The sequence below is a fragment of the Hakea prostrata genome, chromosome 11 (genome assembly GCF_041222555.1).
Source record: "Hakea prostrata isolate BN-2017 chromosome 11, UWA_Hpros_2, whole genome shotgun sequence".
NCBI classification, from domain to species: Eukaryota; Viridiplantae; Streptophyta; class Magnoliopsida; order Proteales; family Proteaceae; genus Hakea; species Hakea prostrata.
The window spans coordinates 16,764,543-16,788,830 of NC_142610.1; the positions used below are offsets into that span (position 1 = coordinate 16,764,543).

General features: G+C 40.3%; 1 protein-coding gene and 2 non-coding genes across 3 annotated transcripts; all 3 read left to right on the plus strand.

The window, feature by feature from the left end:
- Positions 1-226: 226 nt before the first annotated feature.
- Positions 227-298, plus strand: TRNAH-GUG (transfer RNA histidin (anticodon GUG)). The gene has a single exon. It is a non-coding gene; the product is annotated as a tRNA-His (tRNA).
- Positions 299-843: 545 nt separating this feature from the next.
- TRNAY-GUA (transfer RNA tyrosine (anticodon GUA)) lies at positions 844-937 on the plus strand. The gene is made up of 2 exons: positions 844-880; positions 902-937. It is a non-coding gene; the product is annotated as a tRNA-Tyr (tRNA).
- Positions 938-14,906: 13,969 nt separating this feature from the next.
- On the plus strand, positions 14,907-18,392 carry LOC149000440 (putative jasmonic acid carboxyl methyltransferase 2). The gene is made up of 4 exons (XM_089139165.1): positions 14,907-14,981; positions 17,206-17,610; positions 17,693-17,947; positions 18,029-18,392. Exons 1-4 carry the CDS (start codon positions 14,907-14,909, stop codon positions 18,047-18,049), a joined length of 756 nt encoding a protein of 251 aa, XP_088995291.1. The 3' UTR covers positions 18,050-18,392.
- The last annotated feature ends 5,896 nt before the right edge of the window (positions 18,393-24,288 follow it).

Sequence of the window (24,288 nt, forward strand, 5' to 3'; positions counted from 1 at the left end):
GCACGGTGAAAACGTTATCAAAAATGCTTCGGCTGAGACCCTTCTTGAGCCTGATATTTTTCAATTAAGCAAAATTATTTAGTTATCTGTTATCCGCAAAATAAAATTTCTTTGGTGTTCATCAATACTTTCTTTCCACATTTTGGCCTTTGGGGGCCTATCCCCGGGATGTTTAGTTAGAGATTTACATGTGATTACTTATAAAATTTTAATTATATAACATCTTGTGGCTGTAGTTTAGTGGTGAGAATTCCACGTTGTGGCCGTGGAGACCTGGGCTCGAATCCCAGCAGCCACAATGTTTCCGACCTTAGCTTAGTTGGTAGAGCGGAGGACTGTAGTTGGAGAATACCTAACAGGTGATCCTTAGGTCCGTTGGAGGCGGGGAATTTTTCTCATCAAAGACCAATACATTCTTTTTTTCTGCAAAGTTTCACCCATGGCCCCAAATTGCAATGATATGGAGAAAATATAACCGAACATGGTTCAACCTTCGTCGTTCGACACCCCGGTCGGACGAAAGGAATCGATATGCTCCGACCTTAGCTTAGTTGGGGGGTGCGTAGTTGGAGAATACCTCAAGAGATCCTAGGGGGAATAGGATTTTTTTCTCCTCAAAGACCAATACATTTTTTTTTTCTTCTTTTTTTAGTGTAGTAGTTGTTATATATAATTTAAATATAAGGAAAAGTTTCACCCATGTCCCCAAATTGCAATACAATTGAAAGATGAAGATCCTTAGCCAATCCGGAGAGCTTGTGATATGGAGAAAATATAACCGAACATGGTTCAACCTTGGTTCGATCCCCGACCCCGGTCGGGACGAAAGGAATCGATATGCTTCCGACCTTAGCTTAGTTGGTAGAGCGGAGGACTGTAGTTGGAGAATACCTAATAGGTGATCCTTAGGTCGCTGGTTCGAATCCGGCAGGTCAGAATTTTTTCTCCTCAAAGACCAATACATTCTTTTTTTTTTCTTTCTTTTTTTAGTGTAGTAGTTGTTATGTATAATTTAAATATAAGGCAAAGTTTCACCCATGTCCCCAAATTCAATACAATTGAAAGATGAAGATCCTTAGCCAATCCGGAGAGCTTGTGATATGGAGAAAATATAACCGAACATGGTTCAACCATGGTTTGATCCCCGACCCCGGTCGGGACGAAAGGAATTGACTCGCTCAGAAGCGAGCCAGGTCCAGGAGATAGCTTGTTGAGGAAGAAACTAACTCAGTTACAAGCACGCCCTAATCTGCTATGATCGGAATGGACTAATCGTTAAGGAGACGGGTAGCAGCATTTGGCAGCTATCACTTATCGCTATTATATGGATAACTACCATATAACGATCGTATTATCAAAGGAGTCATCTACTAGTCCAACCTAGTAGGGATCTATCACTTAACAGTTCTATCCGTTAAGATCTGACGACTATCCGAAGAAGGCTCAAATACATCCAACGAAGGAGATTTGAAGGTACACTCTATATAAGACATCACCTACTCACAAGGTAGGGAGACACATACAATATGAATCGTATTCTCATTATTCATTCCTTAGCTCTGTGCTCAAGCAGAGCCGTTTGTAATTAAGTTCATCAACTGACTTGGCCTTCGGAGGTGGACTCCCGATCCCAGCGGTCGGGCCACTTTTGATGTTTGTTTTTGCAGGTCATCCATAGGAGATCTAAGGGTTGAGCAGATTTTGGACGCATCATTTGGCGCCGTCTGTGGGAATCGCTTCAGAAAGCCATGGTGACTAGATCATCGGCAGCAGCGGCTGCTGCGGCCCAGCGAGATGCTGGCGTCCAAATTCCTGGAGCAAATAATCCAGATATCCCTGAGGGGAGTCGACCTCTTGAAGTATGGGAAGATGGCGGACAAGGAGGTTATAATCCTCCGGATCCACTCCAGTATCAAATGGATCAACTGAAACTCCAGTTATTGGAGGTGAGTCAGATGCTTCGTACGCTAACCAGACAAGTGTTGGCACCGCAAGCTCCCGATCACCGTGATGCGGGAAGGCGAGCATTACAACGGGAGCAAAGACTGATTGATGAACAGAATGTCGGTCAAAATTTCCGAGAAGGCGGCCAGTGGTGAGAAAGAGAACCTAGGAGAACGGGAGAACTCCCTAGGCGGGACGGTCGGTTCGAAGGACCGCAAGGAAGTACAACAGATTCAAATACGAGGTTGGGTGCAGGAGTACGAACTCACTCACCAACCATCAGACCTGCTGCTCGAGAGAATGATTGTGTCGTCGGAGATTGATCCGCACATATTGGTTAAGAATTGGCCAATATCAATAAAAAAAACTTGGACGATTGGTGAGAGGGAGAATAACCGATGATATTTATTCGGTTATTTGAAAAACTCCGTTTGCTGGGCCTATAGCCGGATATCAGTTTCCTCACAAGTTCCGCTTGCTGACTTTTTCCACATTCGATGGTTCGGGAGATCCCACCGCTCACATCAGTTATTATCAACAGACTATGGTTGTTGCGGGTAATTCCGGTGAAATCCTTTGCAGGGTTTTTGGTTCATCCTTGACTGGAGTAGCACAAAAATGGTTTTCGAATCTCCCGTCGAGAAGGATCGTGGATTTGAAGAATTGGCGCGCAAATTCATAGGACGATTCCAAAGCGGAATCCAGATCAAAAAGACCGAGGAGACCTTGTTCACTATCAGACAAGAGAAAAGTGAATCGATTCGGGAATACCTGAAAAGATTCAACAATGTCACAATGGAGATAGAGAATCTAGATGAACAAGTGGCTAAAACTGCTTTGTTCACCGGACTCACTAACTGACGACTTTTGGAGTTATTACTTCAAGATATGCCTACCACTTATGCTGAACTGGTGCAAAGATGTCAGAAGTAGGCAGAGGTGACGAAGATCCTAGACGCACGCCAGGGGGAGAATAAAACCTCTACAAAAGAATAGAAGGCCCCTGAGAACAAGCAGAAGCCGAAACAGAATGATCAGTACAACTAGATCTGTCAATTGGAAGCTTCCACAAAGAGGCTAATGTTCGGGTAAACTTCTTGGTGGTTCGAGAGCTTCCGGCTTATAACGTTAGCCTCGGAAGGCCATCCTTATCAAAGTTAGGTCCTATAATTTCAACAAAGCACTTGAAAATAAAATTTCCGACAGAAATGGGGATCAATAAAGTCTAATCTGACCAGAGAATCTCTCGACAATGTTATGTAGCATATTTAAATGGTAAGGAGGGCCCAAGAAAGGTAACTGCATTACCAATAGAACTACGGGATGATCGGGACGAGGCAGAAATGCAAAGGCCCGAGCCAGTAGAAAAGTTGGAACAAATCTAGCTGTATCCCGATGATGAAAAAAGAATTACTTATATCGGGTCTGAGCAGCTGGAAGAATTCAAAAAGGAGTTGAAGTCTTTTCTTCAACAAAACAACGATGTGTTCACGTGGTCTGCGGACGATATGCCAGGAATTGATTGGCAAGTTGCAGAGCACAAACTTTGGATAGATCTGAAGGTGAAACCGGTAATTCAAAAGAGGAGAAATTTCTCCATAGAAAAGTACAAAACCGTTCGGGGTGAGGTTGAAAAATTGAAGAACTCGGGTTTCATTGAACCCATTGAATGCCCGATCTGGTTGGCCAACGTGGTAATGGTCAAAAAGGCAAATGGAAAGTGGAGGATGTGTACATATTACACATATCTCAATAAGGCTTGCCCAAAAGACTATTATCCGTTGCCCAAGATTGATTTGTTGATAGATGCAACAGCAGGATATGAAACATTGAGTTTCATGGATGCATACTCAGGATACAACCAAATCCTCATGAACAAAGAGGATGAAAAGTTTACGGCTTTCATGACTGATCGTGAGAGTTTTTATTACAAAGTCATGCCGTTTGGCCTGAAAAATGCAGGGGCTACTTATCAAAGGGCTGTCAACAAAATTTTAAAGACTTGATCGGGAAGAACGTGGAAGCATATGTTGACGATATGCTGGTAAAAAGCACTGCAAGAACAAAGCATATTGAAGATTAGCAGAGGTATTTTCAGTATTGCGAAAATGCGAAAATATCAAATGAAGCTGAATCCTGAAAAGTGTGCCTTCGGAGTTTTGTTGGGCAAATTCTTGGGCTTTATGGTATCACAAAGAGGTATTGAGGCTAACCCGGCCAAAATACAAGCTTTGATCGATATGGAAGCCCCCAAGACTGTTTGAGATGTGCAATGCTTAACGGGGAGAGTAGCCACGTTGAATCGTTTCATCTCACAGTCAGAAGAAAAGTGCCTACCTTTTTTCAAAGCATTCAAAGATTTGAGGGGCAGTAAGGAGGCAAAATGGACTGAGGAGTGTCAGAAGGCTTTTGAAGACCTGAAGGAAACACTGGGAAGACCACCGCTATAATCCTGACCCGAAAAGGGAGAAATTTTACAGCTATATTTAGGAGCATCCCCTTCGGCAGTAAGCGCGGTACTCGTTCGGGAAAAAGACAAAAAGCAGTGGCCAATCTATTATGTCAGCCACGTATTACTTGACGCAGAGACACGGTACTCTCAGATCGAAAAGTAGGCTTTAGCTCTTATGATAGCAGCTAGAAAACTATGGCCATACTTTCAGGCTCATCCAATCGAGGTATTTACTACTTTTCCCCTCTGTAAAGTTCTTCGTAAACCTGATTTGTCTGGAAGAATGGTAGCTTGGTCGAACGGCAATTAAAGCCCAAGAATTGGCCGATTTCGTAGTAGAGACTACTGCACAGATCGAGGAAATTGTCGAACCCACTATTCCAACTGTTTGGGAGGTATACGTGGATGGTTCGAGTAATAAGCAAGGAGCAGGGGCTGGAATTCTTCTGAAGAGTTCAGCTGGTTTTATTATTCGATATGCATTAAGATTCGCATTCGAAGCAAGTAACAATGAGGCAGAGTACGAGGCCCTAATAGGTGGACTTTGATTGTTATAAGCATTGGCAATAGCAGAGGTAACTATTTTTAGCGACTCATAGCTTATTGTTAATCAAGTACAAGGGGAATATGGCATCAAAGAACCCTAATTACAAAAATATCAAGAGATTGTGCAAGCATTGCAGAAGGAATTCAGGAATCTGAAAGTATGTCAAATCCCAAGAAAAGAAAATAAGATGGTAGATGAGCTATCCAGATTAGCCAATGCCAAGGAAAATAATTTAGATCCTTCGGTCTATATAGAAGAAGTAACATTCCCAAGTTATCGGGAGAAGGAGATATCCTATATTGAAGCTGAATGGTGCCGGATGGATCCGATCATGGAATATCTGAGAGATGACAAATTGCCAGAAGATCCGAAAGAAGAGAGATTAATCAAGGTGCGGTCAGTACGATTCATTATGCAGAACCAAAGGCTATATAGAAGATCCTATGCCGGACCCCTCTTAAGATGCTTGGGTCTCAAAGGATCGGAATTAGCTCTAGCCGAAGTGCATTAAGGAATTTGTGGTGCTCATATGGGCGGTTGGGCCCTGGCACACAAAATTTTGAGGCTTGGTCTATATTGGCCTAAGCTTTAGCAAGCTGCTATGGAATATGTTCGTCAATGTAGCAATTGCCAAATCCATGCTACGGTATCTAAAAGCCCACCTGAATCCTTGACTTCGATTCTAGACCCCATCCCTTTCGCGATGTGGGGAATCGATATCATGGGAAAATTCACCAAGGCGTCGGGCGGAACAGAATATCTTATAGTAGCAATTGACTACTTCACCAAATGGGTCGAGGCTAGTGCCCTGGCAACCATCACTGAATGAAAGGTGGAGAAGTTCGTGCTTGAGTCTATCATATATCGGATCGGGATGCCAAAAATAATCTTGACTGATCATGGCACTCAATTCAATAACCCACAATTTGAACAATTTTGCGGAACTTATCTGATCAAGCATCGTATGTCATCAGTGGCATACCCCCAAAGCAACGGCCAAGTAGAGGTTACAAACCGAACAAAACTTGAGGGGATAAAGAGGAGACTCGAAGCTGATAAAGCCTTATGGGTCGAAGAATTGCACAACATTTTGTGGGCCTATCGAACTACGGTCTGAACACCCACAGGAGAAACCCCTTTTAAGCTGGCTTATGGATCTGAAGCATTGGCACATGTTGAAGTAATGGCTGGAACACTACGGGAAAGAGAGTTCGAAGAAAAAGCGAACGAACAAGGACTGCTAGATAGCCTTGACTTGTTAGATGAAGTTCGTGCAAAAGCAATAGCACGAACTCAACATTATCAACGAAGGATAACGTCACATTATAATTCCCAAGTGAAGAATCGTCGATACATAGTGGGAGACTTGGTATTGAGGAATACCTTAGCTTCAGATCCACGCCATCAGAGGAAATTGGACCCTTCATGGGAAGGCCCATATATGGTTATTAAACTAGTCGGTTTGGGAGCTTATAAGCTAAGGAACATGACAACGCATAAAGAGATGGATCGTTCGTGGAATGCCAGGCACTTGAAGAAATATTATCCTTGAGGAGATTATCATTTTCATTCATGATGTAACAAAATTCAAGTCAATCAATACAATTTCCGTTTTCAACATACTGTCTTTTGATTGGGGACACACACAACACTCAAGATTAGATCCAGCGACAAAATCAAAAGGCATCGGTTTAAAATTGGGACCTTCTACAAGGCATCGGATTAAAACCCGAGTGAGTTCCTTCACAAACTTATTGAATTTCTCTGAAAATCCTTAAGTAAAGGCATCGGTTTAAAACCCGTGTGGGACCTTCTACAAGGCATTGGATTAAAACTCGAGTGAGTTCCTTCACAAACTTATTGAATTTCTCTGGAAATCCTTAAGTAAAGGCATCGGTTTAAAACCCGTGTGGGACCTTCTACAAGGCATCGAATTAAAACCCGAGTGAGTTCCTTCTCAAACTTATTGAATTTCTCCAGAAATCCTTAAGTAAAGGCATTGGTTTAAAACCCGTGTGGGACCTTCTACAAGGCATCGGATTAAAACTCGAGTGAGTTCCTTCTCAAACTTATTGAATTTCTCCAGAAATCCTTAAGTAAAGGCATCGGTTTAAAACCTATGTGGGACCTTCTACAAGGCATCGGTTTAAAACCCGAGTGAGTTCCTTCTCAAACTTATTGAATTTCTCCGAAAATCCTTAAGTAAAGACATCGGTTTAAAACCCATGTGGGACTTTCTACAAGGCATCGGATTAAAACCCGAGTGAGTTCCTTCTCAAACTTATTGAATTTCTCTGGAAATCTCGTAAAGGCATTGTTTTAAAACAACTAAGACCTACTGCAACAGAGACTCAAGTGATTGACAAAGTACAAAGATGAAGTTAATTCTTTATTCCTTTAAAACGACCAGAAGGGGCCAACCTTTACATCAAATACACATATGAGATAACAAGTGTTGAGGTACAATCTTCATTCGGTCAAAAAGGAAAGTCATCGTCGGTGATCGTCAAGAATTCTAAAACAAGACCGAAGCAGCTTTGTTAGAAGCAACACAAAGTCAAGAAGCAACACAGATTCAAGAAGAACAGAGTCGGGAAGACATATGTTATCATTTGTTTATCTCCCTCGGGGATTGCGAAGCATTTTGTAAATTTTAACTTACAAAACCCTCCGCAATTCCATACTCTTTATCTAGCTTTTTCAGAAGAAGCCTGATCTTTGATCAAACCTGCATTCAAGGCAAGCTCCTCATAGCTTAATCCTTTAAGAGGAGACAAAGGAGGAGAGTCGTCAAGATGATGCATTATATTTCGGACCTGCTGGTGGAGAATCCATCATGTCCTTGGCCCATGCAGGAAGAGGAAGTCCCAGCTTTGCAAACACTTCAGGATGACAATTGGCGCGGTGGGGAGTCGTGTTGAAATAAGGATTTCTCCTTAGTATCGATTCCCATACCTCGTTCTCACCATCCCAATATGCTTGCAAGTTATAAGCGTTCAGCATGTCAACAAAAGGCTTACTCTGCAAATATTTGAAGATGCAAGCCCTGCGAACATCAGTCGGAAGGGACTCGGGCAAAAGGGTAACAGCTTGCCTTTGGGGTGTTGATACAGCTCCAAATCCTTTCACCCCTGCTAAAAGTTTTCCAACTTCCCGCTCCAGCTGCCGGATCTTCTCCTTGTCACCATCCAAATCCGAACGAAGACGCTCGTTCTCGGAATTCTTCTCTCCAGCAATCTCCCAAGCTTTGTTTCCAAGACGAGCAATCTCAACATCTTTGGCTCTGGATTCTTCCCGAAGCATGGAAAGCTCATCACTCAGTCTACTGAGTCTAAAGGCTGCCTCCACTTGATTGTGGAAATTACCAGTGAGACTCCTGCAACAACTTAAGAGTTAGTCAACAGCAAAAGAAAAATCTTCAGAACTAAAGGTAATGAAGAAGAACTTACATCACCAGGGATTTCATAAATTCCCTATCCAGGATCGTAGAGAAGGCTCTGCTCTCGGCAGACATTTGAACAGCAGTGCATCATTTTAGTGCCTTGTTAAAATTGCCTGTCACCAAGTCAGATCTCTTCAACGACCAGGAAGGATGAAACACATCATCGGCCAACCGAGGGCGCTTCCTAGAAGCAGAATCCTCGGCCTCTTCGAAAACCTCCACAGTAGGAGGGTTGGAGGAGGATGCCAAACAAGCACTAGAGTCAAGGTCAGAGGCCCGAACGACGACTGCAGGGACCACATCTTCCTTAGAATCCCGAAGGGTCTTCATCATGGAAGAGGACTCTAGCGTAGTGCCAACAGGGGTTTCAGTAGTGCGAACAACGACGAAAGGAGCCACATCCTCCTTAGAAGACCGAACGGTCTTTCTAAGAAAAGGAAGCGTTGGAGAAGCATCAGCGAAAGCTGTGGGAATCTGATCTGAAGATTCACCAACATCAATTTCCCCACATTTAGAAGATTCACCAATGACAATCACCTCAGAGGGAACAACTTTCGTCAGCACTGGAGCAGTCTTCTTGCAAGATTTCGCCCTAATATTATCCAAGTTAATTCTTGAAGGCACTATAAATGAAGGCAAGCATTGTCAGTACGAGAAATCCAACAAAATATTGCAAAAAAGGGAAAACCCTAGATTTCTGACGAACAGATGAAACAAAGAACATCCAACAGGGAACTTCCATAATGAGTAAACCCCAAGTATGAATACTGTGGAGATTACTTAGGGAGAAGAAGAAGTTCGTGATAAAACTGAACGACAGAGAAGAAGACTTACTTGTTCAGGTTCTGATCGAAGATATTGTTGGAGGATAAGAGTACATAGATGGCAAAGGAAGACAAAATACTACTTTGCAAATTTAGCAGACAAGAATAACTTGCGGATAGCGAAGATAAAAATGATGCACCCTTGAGGAACTTAAATAGCCTCAGGGAGTGATGTGACGGTTGAAAGCCCAAGTTAATCAAGGGATAGGATGGAAGAGACGTTTCGAATTCCGAAAAATGCAGGATCAACGGTCAGGAGATAACGGCGCTTCAAATTCGAAACTTGAAAGCTGATCTAAGTTTCCACGTGGAACAATGTGCACCTGATACGAGGATACTGCCAAATACAAAACGTCGCATACGTATTAAATAAGAGAGTATTTCCAATTTCTTGGGAAGAACAACTTATACGCGAATACAAGGAAACGTTTGGGCTTCGTCATAAAGACGGAGCAATCGGGAGATAAAGTTGTCAAGTGTCATAAAAGGTTCGGATGAATCAAATTAATGCTCCCAAACGTATCTCTCTGATGTCCCGAACGTTATCTTCAATTAAGGTACAAGTTTATCTACATGATAACTTATCTCATTCTTAAAAATCTCTTACGTGAGAGAATAGACAATTCCCTAGGTACGACATGAGAAAGTATTATGGCAATCATTGGAAGAGTTTGAGAAAAAGGAGGCAAATCTCTATTTCATTATAGAAGGCCGTGGGGGGCCAACCTTTACACAAAAAAAAGAGAGAAGAAGATAGCTTCCTATTGTTCTATCTCATTTTTGGCCGAAGGATCTTTGTCTGGGGCAAGCTTTGGAGATTCTTCGGGAAGAGGCGGCGAATCAACAAGATACTTCTCGATATTTGGATATGCTAGTATAGGGTCCTCTTCTTCCAAAACCCAATCAAGGAAAGGCAGTTCAAGCTTCTCAAAGAGTTCCTTGTGACACACGCCCCAAAAGGGAGTTGTGTCAAAGGGAGGGTTAAATTCAAGAATATTTTTCCAAACATCATTCTGCCCCTCTTGATAAGCTTGAAGGTTGAATGAACCCATCAGGTCACTGAAAGGAACGCTATTCAGATACTTCCAAATACAGTCCCTCCGAAGATCTTGTGAAAGATGTTCGGGCTTGCTAGGAACTGCCATCTTCTTCAGGCAATCATTTTCCATGACTTGAAGCTCGAGGCTCTCACCGCACGCGGTAGCAAGATTTTTCTGCTTCTTGGCTTCGCGTTCTGTAGCAGCAGCACGACTGATCGACAAGTCAAGTTCTTTTCTCAAAGAACTAATGGCCTTGTCATTTCCTCCTTCGACTCTTCGGCTGCTTTCTTCAACCGGTCAACCTCAGAATTGGCCTTTGCCAAATTCTCTTCACAGGACTGCAGCAAAGAACCGCTACGACCAACTCGGTTCAAGACCTCCATATGCTGGTAGAAGCTCAATACGGCATTCCTAGGAAAGCAAGAAAATTATCAAAAATCCCAGAAGAGATTACAAAGCCAGTAGTAAAAACTCAAGAAAAATAATACCTCGTGGAAAGATGAACCAGATCGTCGTCTTGAAAGGTTTCAAAGGCCTGCTGATCGGCAGGCATAAGGCCGAGAGAGCTCCACTTGGCAGCCTTCTCGTGGTCCTGCGTGACTCGGTCTGTCACCGCCAGTGACCATTGAGGGATGAAGATCTCCTCAGAATCTTTATCTTTTTGGATTTTTTAGGGCAGAAGCATCGACCGAGTCATGCTTCCTTTTGGTTCGGATGGGAGAGGGGGCTTCGACCTCTTCTACCATCGGTTTCTTCCCTCTCCCCGAAGCCTCAACCACTGGCTTAAAGTTTCTTGTACCCTTATAAAAAGGGTCGGGGGGAGGCATAGAGGCCACCTGTTCTGCAATCAATGCTCGAGGAGACCATTGCTCTGCAGTTAGAATGGCTTTGGCAGCCTTCACCCGAAGGTTGTCTGGATTGATTCTTGGAGGCACTGCAAAGAAGAACAAAAGTCAGAAAGTTGAAAAAGTTCGCAGTATATTCAAGAAAACAAAACGCGGCAATTAGAGCCCTCAGTATTGAAGAATGGAGTTGTATTCCATCTCATATCTATGTATCTCTTGATACCATGGAATTGACTTGATTTTCCTGACAGCAGCTCTGTCTTCTTTGGATAGTTGAGGGACACGGTTGCCCTTAGAGTATGAAGTGTATAGTTTCCAGGTGGTCGGGAAGTTAAGGTTTGATTGAGGCGCTCGGCAGAAGAAATACCGCTTGCGCCACCCTTTGTGATTGGAAGGGCAGGTTCCCCTGGCAAGAATGCTGCCCGACCAGTCAAGCTCAACTTTGTTGCGCTTGGAAAGATCAACCCAGCCAAGAGGATAGGAAAGAGAAAGAACATGAAAATGTACAAAAAGAGGAAGAGAAGGTGTGATGCCAAGTTCAAAACATAAACCCAAGAAGCCGACGATGAGATGCCAGCTATTGGGAAGAAGCTTGCCAGGAAATATATCCTAGTGATTTAGAACAACAGAAAAAAAAGAATTAAAGAAAGGAAAGCGAACCCCGCTTTCCAAAGTATCTATGTACAGGGAAAATTCGCTAGGAAGGGTCGAATCAACCCTCTCATCAGAAACGGGGGCCCTAACATGGAATGAGGAAGGAAAGTCGAAGCGTTCGATGGCTAGCAGAAGGTTCTCCTCAGTAAAGGGGGAAGCAACAGAACCAGGTCCATCAGTGGACTTGATAGGTTGTTTAGACTGCCCAGAGGATTCGGCAGTCGCCCGTGGAATTTTGGATGGTCCACACTCAGGAAGCGCAGAAGGAGCCTTATCACTTTCTTCTGCCCTTTTCTGTTGGCTAACTTCTTCAAAGTCATGCCAAATGGTAGTTAAGGTTTTCTGGTCACTATCCAATTGCTCAGGAGGGATTGAGGCAAAGGCCTCGTCACCAGAGTCGCCCTTACCAGCACTAAGTTCAGGAGGAATTTCAGAAAAAAACCCTACCACTTTCCATTACAAAAGTCTGGTTGTGGTTTTTAACAAGAAAAAGAAACCTGGAGACGAAAGTAAAGATCGCTAAAGAGTCAGTAGACTTACTGAATCACTGAAGCAGAATGCTCGAGAGTGAGAAGATCGTTAGAGCGCGAAAAAGACGATGAGGTTTCAAAATTCCAGACAAGGAGAATGAAACCTACGAAGACAACAAACCGCTTTTAAGCACTCGCACGAGTGATCCAGGACGTGTATGATCGAGATGGACTCAACATCAACGATCGAGATTTAGAGACGGTTCGAAAGTTTGAACTCACGAACCAAAAACAGGCATTCAGAAACCTTCGCTTCGATTTCGTGAGCAACAATAGTTTCGGCTACAGAGGACGCGTGGCGTCATCCCCACAAAAAGTGAAAATACTTACAATGCTCAAGGAAAAAGCGATACAGCCGCATTAAATGTGATACGACATTTAATGGGTCGGGGATTATGCAAAACTATTGTTCGACAGAGTACCCCAGTTAAAAACCAAGCCCTCGGGATCATCCGAACGCTTGGTCTGGGGGGCTCGTGATATGGAGAAAATATAACCGAACCTGGTTCAACCTTGGTTCGATCCCTGACCCCAGTCGGGACAAAAGGAATCGACTCGCTTCCGAGTGAGCCGGGTCCAGGAGATAGCTTGTTGAGGAAGAAAACTAACTCAGTCACAAGCACACCCTAATCTGCTACGATCGGAATGGACTAATCGTCAAGGAGACGAGTAGCAGCGTTTGGCGGCTATCACTTATCGCTATTATATGGATAACTACCACATAACGATCGTATTATCAAAGGAGTCATCTACTAGTCCAACCTAGTAGGGATCTATCACTTAACGAATCTATCCGTTAAGATCTGACGACTATTTGAAGAAGGCTCAAATACATCCAACGAAGGAGATTCAAAGGTACACTCTATATAAGACATCACCTACTCACAAGGTAGGGAGACACATACAATCTGAATCGTATTCTCATTATTCATTCCTTAGCTTTGTGCTCAAGCAGAGCCATGTGATTAAGTTCATCAACTGACTTGGCCTTCGGAGGTGGACTCTCGATCCCAGCGGTCGGGCCACTTCTGACGTTTTTTTTTGCAGGTAATCCATAGGAGATCTAAGGGCTGAGCAGATTTTGGACGCATCAGCTTGATGTTGCAATCGAGCGAACCACAGATGAATGAAGTTGAGTCACACCTTGAGTGTTATCTTTAAGGCAATCGATGCACCCTACTACCAAGGGTTCTTCTCACCACCACCTCCAAGATAAAGTAACCTCCAACTAGAAGATGAGGCAGTTCTTCTACTCCCTTCAAGGAGCCAAAAGTTAGAGCACAACACTTAGACAAACTTAAAGGAAGAAACTTTTAAAATAAGTAACAAATAATACAAGTGTGAGGAGTGTCTCTATTACACACCACATGTAAGGAAAGGGTTCAGTTTATATAGACCCAAACCACACCTTACACCCCTTGAGATTCTCAAGGCAATGAATTGGGTAATTAAATCACAATGACTCACCTCATCACAAGGGGGAGAATCAATGGGCTTGTCCCTTCTCCACTAATGAGAATAAACCACCTAGACCTAACCTCCCCATTAAAATGGAGAATTAACTCTCATATTCACCTCTTTTGTATGAATTGGATTTAATCCATCCAGTAACCTTAACCGCACTCATGGTAATGACCATGAATGGTCATGAAGTTTAAATGAGAATTGAAGGTCAATACTTAGAATTTGAGTAAATTCCACCCTACAAGTAAGCCCATCTCATCACCATGATCAAGACCTTTAAGACCCATGATCAATGTCATGAAAAGCCTCATAACCAAGGTCATGAAGGGCCTCCTTTACCCATGGGTGCCTCATTACCACCCCTATCTCATGGGTCCCACGCACTAACAAAACAATTAAATAAAAAAAATGCAAAAACTAATTTTGAAACTTAATATAGATTTTAATAAAAAACCTAACAATCCCCCACAAGTTTTAAAATTACAAAAAAAGACACGTGTTATGACTATATTAGATAGTAAAGGACACATCACTGTAGATGTCTTTGGGACTTGAACCTATACTAGGTCTAATGAGTCGCGCTACAGAGTACGGGTAGAGTCGAACACCTTGAACCTTTCCTCATTAGCGTAGCTAACCGTCCCATCATCCATATCCTAAAGGTCGACTTTTGGAGCTACCCTTTATATAACACATTGGACTTTTGAACCGGCCATGTCCCTTATCTTGGATTCATGAATGTTTAGAGAACTCGCCTATAAGTTTTCATTGGCGGCGATCAAACCCCCTACATCCACTTAGGTTAGTCTCTGATGTGCACTACAACTAACATGCCCCACATTTGCCCTATTAGATAACATGTCCAAAATTAAAATTTTGGAAAAGAGACCACTCTTTGGGACTCTTATAGCTTACACAAGAATAAAAGCCAATTGGAATGTACATGCAAGTATCAGCCCAAAAAAGATTTCTATCAACTTCGTGTAGGTGATGTGATACTTTTCACTTGCTTCTATGTCTAGACATACGAACCATGCACAGGGGCAAACCTGTAGAGGGATATATATATATATCTATCGATTCCTTGCTTATATATACAAACACAGTTTACAGCTCCTACCATTTCCAAAGTTGATGCATAAGAATTATAAAACTTGAGAAGCCATGGAAGTTCAACAGGTTCTTCACATGAATCATGGGGATGGAGAAACCAGCTATGCTAGTAACTCAACAATTCAAGTACTCTCACTCGCTCTCTTTTTGCCTAAATTCTTCATTTTTAGTCTATTCAAAGAGTAAACATGATTTATTTTAGTCTTTTAGAAAATAATGATACCCAAGGCAAAATCAATTGTAATTTGAAGCATTTTCGAGTTATATTCCACCGAGTTATCTCAGTGTCTAAGTATAACAGATTTGAGTTGGTCATTAAGACCCAACACTTTTCTGGTGATCACGGAGATCATTGAGTCATAAAACGGCTGAATTCCTAGTGTTCCTCAATGATCTTCGAAGTAATGACTCCAAGACCATTTCCAAAAATAGTGATACCCAAGGCAAAATCAGTTGTAATTCGAAGCATTTTCATGTTATATTCCACCGAGTTATCTCAATGTCTAAGTATATCAGATTTGAGTTGGTCATTAAGACCCAACACTTTTCTGGTGATCACGGAGATCATTGAGTCATAAAACGGATGAATTCCTAGTGTTCCTCAATGATCTCCGAAGTAATGACTTCAAGACCATTTTCAAAACCTTGCCCACCTTTTATGAACCCCTAAAGAAGAAGAAGAGTGAAAACTTGAGGCCATGTATGTTCTATTGCAGGGTTACCTGTTTTTTTATTTTATGAAAGGCTCTTTCCAAGAGGAGTACTAGACTTCTTTCATTCCTCTTACAACCTACATTGGCTTTCTTAGGTTTGAAACTTCATAAATAATTTATATTAAGTTTGATTTTTAATATCATTTTCTTTTTCAAACCATAATGCGTGTATAATAGAGCTAGGTTCCTTCAACAAATGACATTAACAAGAGAAATATTTACTTGGCAGGGACAAGGACAAGTCTCCCTAGTGTAATCAAAACTTACTTTATTTTCTAACCTTTTTTATTGTCTAATGTATGCTACCTCTCTCCTACATCTTATGTTACTTATAAGCTAATTTGTCATTTACAATCAATTAATAAATGCTAACCTCAAGAAAATCACGTGTAAGAAAAATAATAGATACTAAAGTAACATGAACAAGTATAGTGTTAGTTATATCTATGTAGATATTCTTGTGTGTAAAGATCCTATTGGTAGAGCATGACTCACGTTAGCATTGTTTTCTTGATCTTGCTTTAGTGGTGTGTCAGACGTGTTAGTGCCTATAGTGACACCTTTGGATGCATGCAACATGGATTTAGTTAAATTCCGGCCAACCGTTCAAAACACTATATACACATTTAATCAACCCAAGTGACTCAAGACCAATTTTATTTTTTAAATGAACCAAACCATGTTTTCAGCGGTTAGGATTTAAACAAATCCACGTGGTGTGCATCTGATGGGGCACCATAGGCATCGCCACGTGAGATGCACCTTCTCTATCTCTTTCCTCACTTATCCATTGTGGAAATACTATTTTATAAGAGAGAAGAGAGAGAAAGAGAGACATAATAGAATACTAACACGGATGGTGCCGAATTCCCTGGGTTTCCTATCAAGATGTGTATATGACCTACACGGAATGACTAATGGAAGTGCAGGTATAGATATCGAGAGAAAGCCAATATGGATAGCATGTTATCCTTCAACCTCATTTTATATTTCTTATGAAAGGAAAAAAGGAAGGTAATCTTCCAATTGAGACTTAATTGATAATTGTGCACGTTTACGAGTTTATCAGTTAGATAAAATGTGATGCCAAAAACTTAGAATTGTTTAATTATAAATTCTTATTAGGGGAAGCAGCTTTAGGTCAACTATGTATCAAAATCTATACTCGCACATTTAAAACAAATTTTATATACTTCTAATTATAATAAATTTTTAAAACCTACAATTCCTTTTTTAAATTCCTGTGGTTTAGTGCCCAAGAAAAAAAAAATTTCATTTTATAATCTTTGGTTGTACTAGTCCATCCCAAAATTTTTAAAACCTACAATTCCTTTTTTAAATTCCTGTGGTTCACTGCCCGAGAAAAATTTTCATTTTGTAATCTTTGGTTGTAACAATCCATCCACATATATACAAGCATGATTTACATTTGCAAACACACTAGATGCAAAATAGATGCCCAGAAATCTTAAGCCGAGAGAAGCTAGCCATGGAAGTTCAACAAGTTCTTCACATGAATGGTTGGGATGGAGAAACTGGCTATGATAGCGACTCCCAACTTCAGACTCTCTCTCTCTAATACTTTCATTTTTATTCTATTCAAGCAACTAAGCATGAACTTTGTTTTTTTCTTTCAGAAACTAGCGATAACCAAGGCAAAGCCATTGGTAATTCAAAGCATTTCAGATTTGTATTCCACCAAGTTATCTCAATGTCTAAGGATAGCAGATTTGGGCTGCTCATCGGGACCTAACACCTTACAAGTGATCACTTTAATCATTGAAGCAATCTATGAAACATGTCATCAGTTGAATTGTAAAACACCGGAATTCCTAGCGTTCCTTAATGATCTTCCAAGTAATGACTTCAACACCATTTTCAGAACCTTGCCAACCTTCTATGATCAGCTAAAGAAGGATTTTGGTGAAAATTTTGGGCCAGTTTCTATCACAGGATTACCCGGTTCTTTCTATGAGAGGCTCTTTCCAAGCAGTACTATAGACTTCTTTCATTCCTCTTACATCCTTCATTGGCTCTCTCAGGTTTGAAACCTAATTGATACATATCATGCACGCTTGTGTGTTTTAGTATATTTTTTCTAACCATGTGTAATGAAAACTATAGGTTCCTCTAGCAGTTGGAAGTAACAATAAGGGGAATATTTACTTGGCAAAGACAAGCCCTCCTAGTGTGTTGAAAGCTTACCTGGTGCAATTTCAAAAGGATTTCTCCTTATTTCTTAGCTTGCGCTCTAAGGAAATAACACCGGGAGGAAGAATGGTTTTGACATTTCTTGGCAGGAAAAGTGAAGATCCTTTTGGCAAAGAGAGTTGCTTTTTGGACCTGTTATCTAATTCACTAAATGACTTGGTCTTCGAGGTATACATGCTTAATTAATGACTGCGTACAATTTTCTTCATAGTATTTAAAATTATTACAAGTTTTCTTAACTTGTTTTAGGGTCTCATTGAGGAAGCCTAAGTGGATTCTTTCAATTTGCCGTTCTATATGCCTTCTAGCAAAGAATTAGAAAGTATAGTTTGTGCAGAAGGATCCTTTTATCTTGATCACTTAGAAATATTTGATACCAATTGGGACGCAAGTGATAATGATGACAATGAGTTTATGTTGGATACCTTTATAAGAGGGCAGAAGGTGGCGAAGATTATAAGAGCTGTTTTCGAATCCATGCTTGCTGACCACTTTGGAGACTCTATCATTAGTACCTTATTTAGCAGGTACATGGTGTATGTCAGCAAGCACATCTTAAAGGAAGAGAATAAGTTTGTTAATTTTGTTATTTCCTTGAGAGCAAAGTGATTTTTTAGGACCCTGAGGAGTGTACGTAAAAATATTAATGTTGGTCATCTCCTCAAGTAATAAGTAGATGCACTTTGTGGTTATTTCCTCAATAAATGTTATTGTGATTGTTGGCTAGAGCGGTCATTAATGGTGCATGTCTAATTAGTACTCTACACCATCGTTGGAAAATTAAGTTTTCACTCAACGGCATTTCTTTTTAAGCCTAATGTGTCGAGCTAAGTCTCTTTCTTCTTCTTCTTCTTCTTCTTCTTCTTTTTTCTTTTCTTTTTTTCATCATATTCTATAATCTCAATCTCTAGACGAAAAGGGAAAGGTAAAGTTGTGGTGGTTTCATATTGTGAAGGAAAAAAGAAATTAACATTGAAGTAACATACAAAAGTTCTAAGGTCTATTTAATTATAGATCTAAATTGTGGTTTATCAATACTATATGGCCTGATAAAAGTATAAAGAAAACTAAAATCAGTAAAAGTCAAACTGGGGAAAACCATCATTTAATCAGTCTGGTTTGTGAAGGGCCATCCCTGATTAGATTCTCAAAGTCAAACTGGTGAAAACCATCATATTGTACAAGGCACTAAAATCCCAAAAATCATATATAACCACACTTGATATCTAAATCCTCGAACCAAAAAATGGGTTAGATGCTAGAATTTCAAAAGAGATAAGAGAGATGCTTCAGGGTTAACTTATTGAAAGGGTATCACTTAAATTGGTATTCTATTGGTGTATTCACATTTTCTACAATTTGCAATCTTACAATTTCCTACAATCACTCATTAGGATTGTGACGCGTAGCGATAATTTGTCCAATGATCGCAATTAAAACTCATATTAAGAAAAAACTAACCTTCTCTTACAATGAAGAAATATATCCGCCGCTATTCTCTCTTCCCACAATGTCATTCCTTCTCCTTCTTCAATTTAACCATTGCATTCTTATACATCTTCTTTCTTCAATACATTCATTAATAATGTGAATGACCTCGTTTTAATGTTAAAAATGGAGTTAAAAATGGAGTTCAAAAAGGATTCACAGTGGATCCTCTTCCCTCCCAATGTGATTACTCACTTTGTAAGAAGAAGAGGAAAAATAAATAAATAAATAGAGGAAAAATGTTAGGTTTTTTATTAAAAATCTATATTAAGTTTCAAAATTAGCTTTTGCATTTCTTTTATTTAATTATTTTGTTAGTGTGTGGGACCCATGAGGTAAGGGTGGTAATGAGGCACCATGAATAAAGGAGGCCCTTCATGACCTTGGTTATGAGGCTCTTCATGACATTGGTCATGGGTCTTAATGGTCTTGATCATGGTGGTATGGTGGGGTTACTTGAAGGGTGGAATTTACTTCAATTCTAACTCTTGACCATCAATTCTCAATTTAACTTCATGACCATTCATAGCCATTACCATGAGTGGGGTTGAGGTTATTGAATGGATTAAATCCAATTCATTGCCTTAAGAATCCTAAGGGGTGTAAGGTGAGGTTTGGGCCTATATAAACCCAACCTTTCCTTGCATATGGCGTGTTGCAATTGTGACACTCCTCACACTTAGCATAATTTGTGTTACAAAGTTAATTTCTTTCTTTGAATTTATCTAAGTGTTGTGCTCTAGCTTTTGGCTCCTTGAATGGACTAGAAGAACCACCTTATCTTCTAGTTGGAGGTTGCTTTATCTTGGAGGTGGTGGTGCGAAGAACCCTTGGTAGTAGGGTGCATCAATTACCTTAAAGACAACACTCAAGGTGTGACTCAACCTCATTGATCGGTGGTTCGTTCGGTTGCAACTTCAAGCTCTCCGGATTAGCTAAGGATCTTCATCTCTCAATTGTATTGCAATTTTATTTTTGTGTGTTTGAAGAATTTGTAATACAATTACCCCAACAAAAAAATAAATAAATAAATAAATGAAAAATGTTAAGGATAAGCCTCTGAATTCAAATCCACCATAACTAACTCTATCCTCGATTGGTCTTATCTCCTACCGATCAAGAGGAGTTTCAGTTATGATTACAGTATCAATAAATTGTAGAGTTTTATTGTAAACAAGTTGTAATTCAAATTCAAATATTTGAATTGTAATTCAAATAATATCAATATACATCTCTCACTCACAAATTTGAGTTTGTAATTCAAATAATATTAATATATATCTCCTACTTTCGAATTTGAGTGTGGAAAAGTTCTCTCTCAAACGAAATTCTAACTTGGTGTCAGTTTTTCAGCCTCTAACCACCCTGTCCACACAATCCTCAAGACCTTCTCTTCTCTCCACAATCTCACTATGGGCCCCACTATATTTTTGTGGTTGGGAAAAGGCTTCTCCAGTGCTCCCCCACGGGGGAGATGATCCCGACTCTCTCCGACATGAGACCCACTAAATTCTTATTTTTTCAGCATGGAATGAGAGATTTGGAAGATGGCCCGTGCCTTCTCTTCTTCTCCTTGCAGGTCACAATCGATTTGATTTTCTGGAATCTGAAAATGGAGCGAGTGAGTGAGAGAGGAATGAAAATTATAAATAAATTCTTATTAAACTGTTTGGTTTTTTAAATGCAAATTTAATTGAGTGCTTAATAGAATCTAATTTGGTGTATGGTGACTAGATTAGGTTTGTAAAATAGAATAAAGGGCTTAATTAAATACGTGTCATCGATTTTGAATTTTTGTTATGATTAATTAAGTACTTAATAATATTTGGTATCACAACCTGACATCACGTCAATCACATTCGTATTGTGGTAGTTAAAACAAAAGAAGAAAAAGACTAGACGGTGAAAAAAAAGAAGAAAATAAAATAATAGAAAAAAATGGCTGACATTTTTCAAGGACTTGCGCATGTGATCCATGCCAGGCCCAACAAAACAAATCCAAAACCATACGGAGATTTAAAATAAAGGCCAGAGAAGAGGTATCGAAGGAAAGGACTAATGGGTTTGGGGCCTTTGGGAACTAGGGTTGGTTTTTATGAGTTACAAGGGAAGGAGACTCATAGCCCATGTCCAGTTATTGAGCTGTAACAGCATTGGATTGGGCTGGGTTTTTAAAAACTCTATATACCTTTAGCATGGCCTAGGTTTGACTACCAAATAAGGTCAAAATAATCTAATCTTGACCTATACCACTCTAAGTCGGGCCTGGCCAATCCGGGATGGGCCATTTGTTTTGGGAGGGGAGAAGAAATATACACTAGGCTAGGAAAAAAGGAAAAAGAAAGGATCTCAAGAAGAAGATCTCCGGCTAATTGGGATCTGCAGAGGATCCTGCTTCTCTTACATTTTTCTACCACATTTTGGAAGAAAACTCATTTATGGTCCACTTTATCAGTACTTAGAGGTGGATAACTCTCCTCTTAATTGTAAGTGGAGGGTGAAGGGAGCATAAGGTAGAGGATCGAGACTCAGCGTGGACCATGCTAGTTTCGTGAGACAAAGAAGTTTATCTTTAGGCAACGTGTGTGGCTCAAGCAAGGACGGCGTAAGGTCGATATCAACACTGGCCTTCTTAAAGGTGCTTTGTTAAATCTAAAACAACGTAGGAAGTTGGGTGTACATTGCATTCTATCATATGGGTATTTTTGGCAATTCATTGTATTTCTCTTTATATAAGTACTTGTATTCTTACATTACATAATACAAGTTAGATTCATCACATGGAGGTGCACATAATTATAGTAGTTTGTAATCTTATTAGGAAGGAGTTCCATTCCAGCCACCTCTAAATGGTTAAGGTATTAACTATGTGAGGGTTAGGTTTTTTGGTTTCGGCATTGTCATTAAAAACCCAAATGCTAAGTAAATGAGAAGTCTTGTGAGGTGGAGAGAGGGTTTCTTAAGAAAATCTCTTGTTCTTTTTGATGAAACTTCTTACAACTCTATGCTTGATCTACAGATTATTTCAAACCTAAATTAGCAGGATCTAACTAATCTTGTTAAGGAATAATGGAACCCCTTCCCTAAGAAACACACAAAAAGAGTGGACCTCACCTCTCTAACATTGTGTACCCACCTAACTTCCCCCCCAACATGGGGGAGTAGGGGGCAGTAAGTAAGAGAGTCCTTAGGAGTTATGACTACAGCCAATAACCATGTAGAGAATAGAGATGGAAATTCAAGGCTCAACATCCATAACCATACGGAAGATGGAGGAGGACACAAGGTTTATATGTGTTAGCACAATAAAAAGCTATGGCTTAAGTCTTACAGAGAATGTAACATCAAGAGCTTATTGTCTAATTCTAAGTTCTCTTCAGGCTTATGATATTGTTGACAATGACTACAAGTTGAAAAGTGGAACTAATATGAGCTCATCAGTTAGGAAGAAATGATTTCAAAATTTGGTGACAATCTATTTTCTGGTTAGGCCCTAACTTAGGGATCAAATAAATATTTTGTATTTTATATTTATGAAAGCTAAAGAAATTGGAGTGAATGTAACATCAAGAGCTTATTATCCAATTCTAAGTTCTCTTCAAGCTTATGATATTGTTGACAATGACTACGAGTTGAAAAGAAGGAACTCAATGAAGTGGAGTTGTGGAACTAATATGAGCTCATCAGTTAGGAAGAAATGATTTCAAAATCTGAAAAGGTGACAGTCTATTTTCTGGTCAGACACTAACTTAGGGATCAAATAAATATTTTTGGATTCTATATTTACGGGAAGCTAAAGAAATTTAAGAGAATGTAACGTCAAGAGCTTATTGCGCCAAATTCTAAGTTCTCTTCAGGCTTGTGATGTTGTTGACAATGACTAGCTATGAGAAGAAAGGAACTACTAATATGAGTTCTAAGTTAGGAAGAAATGATTTCAAAAGTTGAAAAGGTAATCGGTCTATTTTCTTGTCAGGCACTACCTTGTCTATCTCTTTCCTCACCTAACCATTGTGGAAATACTACTTTATAAGAGAGGAGAGAGAGAGATAATAAACTACTAACACTGATGGTGCTGAATTCCCTGGGTTTCCTATAAAGATGTGTATATGAACCTACACAGAATGACTAATGGAAGAGCATGTATAGACATCGAGAGCACGCCAAGCCAATAATTGTATATTTCTTATGAAAGGAAAAAAGGAAGGTTATCTTCCAATTGAGACTTAATCAATAATTGTGCATATTTTACGAGTATATCAGTTGGATAAAGTGTGATGCCAAAAACTTAGAATTGTTTAATGGGGCGGCCCAACCCGCCCGCAAAAAGGGCGGCGGAGCAGGGGGCCCCCCACGGCCCGGGCCGGGGGGCGGGCCGCCGAGGGGGGGGGGGAATCCCCGCCCCCCCCCTCATTTTTATTCCATTCGAGCAACTAAGAATGAACTTTTTTTTTTTTCTTTCTAGAAACTAGTGATAACCAGGGCAAACCACCACTAATAATTCAAGCATTTCAGATTTGTATTCCACCAAGTTATCTCAATGTCTAAGGATAGCAGATTTGGGCTGCTCATCAGGACCTAACACCTTGCATGTGATCACTTTAATCATTGAAGCGATCTATGAAACATGTCATCAGTTGAATTGTAAAACACCAGAATTCCTAGTGTTCCTCAATGATCTTCCTAGTAATGACTTCAACACCATTTTCAAAACCTTGCCAACCTTCTATGATCAGCTAAAGAAGGATTTTGGTGAAAACTTGGGGCCGCTGTTATCAACCAGGGATTACCCTGGTTCTTTCTATGAGAGGCTCTTTCCAAGCCACTATAGACTTCTTTCATTCTTCTTACAGCCTTCCTTGGCTCTCTCAGGTTTGAAACCTAAATGATACATCTCATGCACGCTCATGTGTTTTCGTATATATTTTCTAACCATGTGTAATGAAAACTATAGGTTCCTCCAGCAGTTGGAAGTAACAATAAGGGGAATATCTACTTGGCAAAGACAAGCCCTCCTAGTG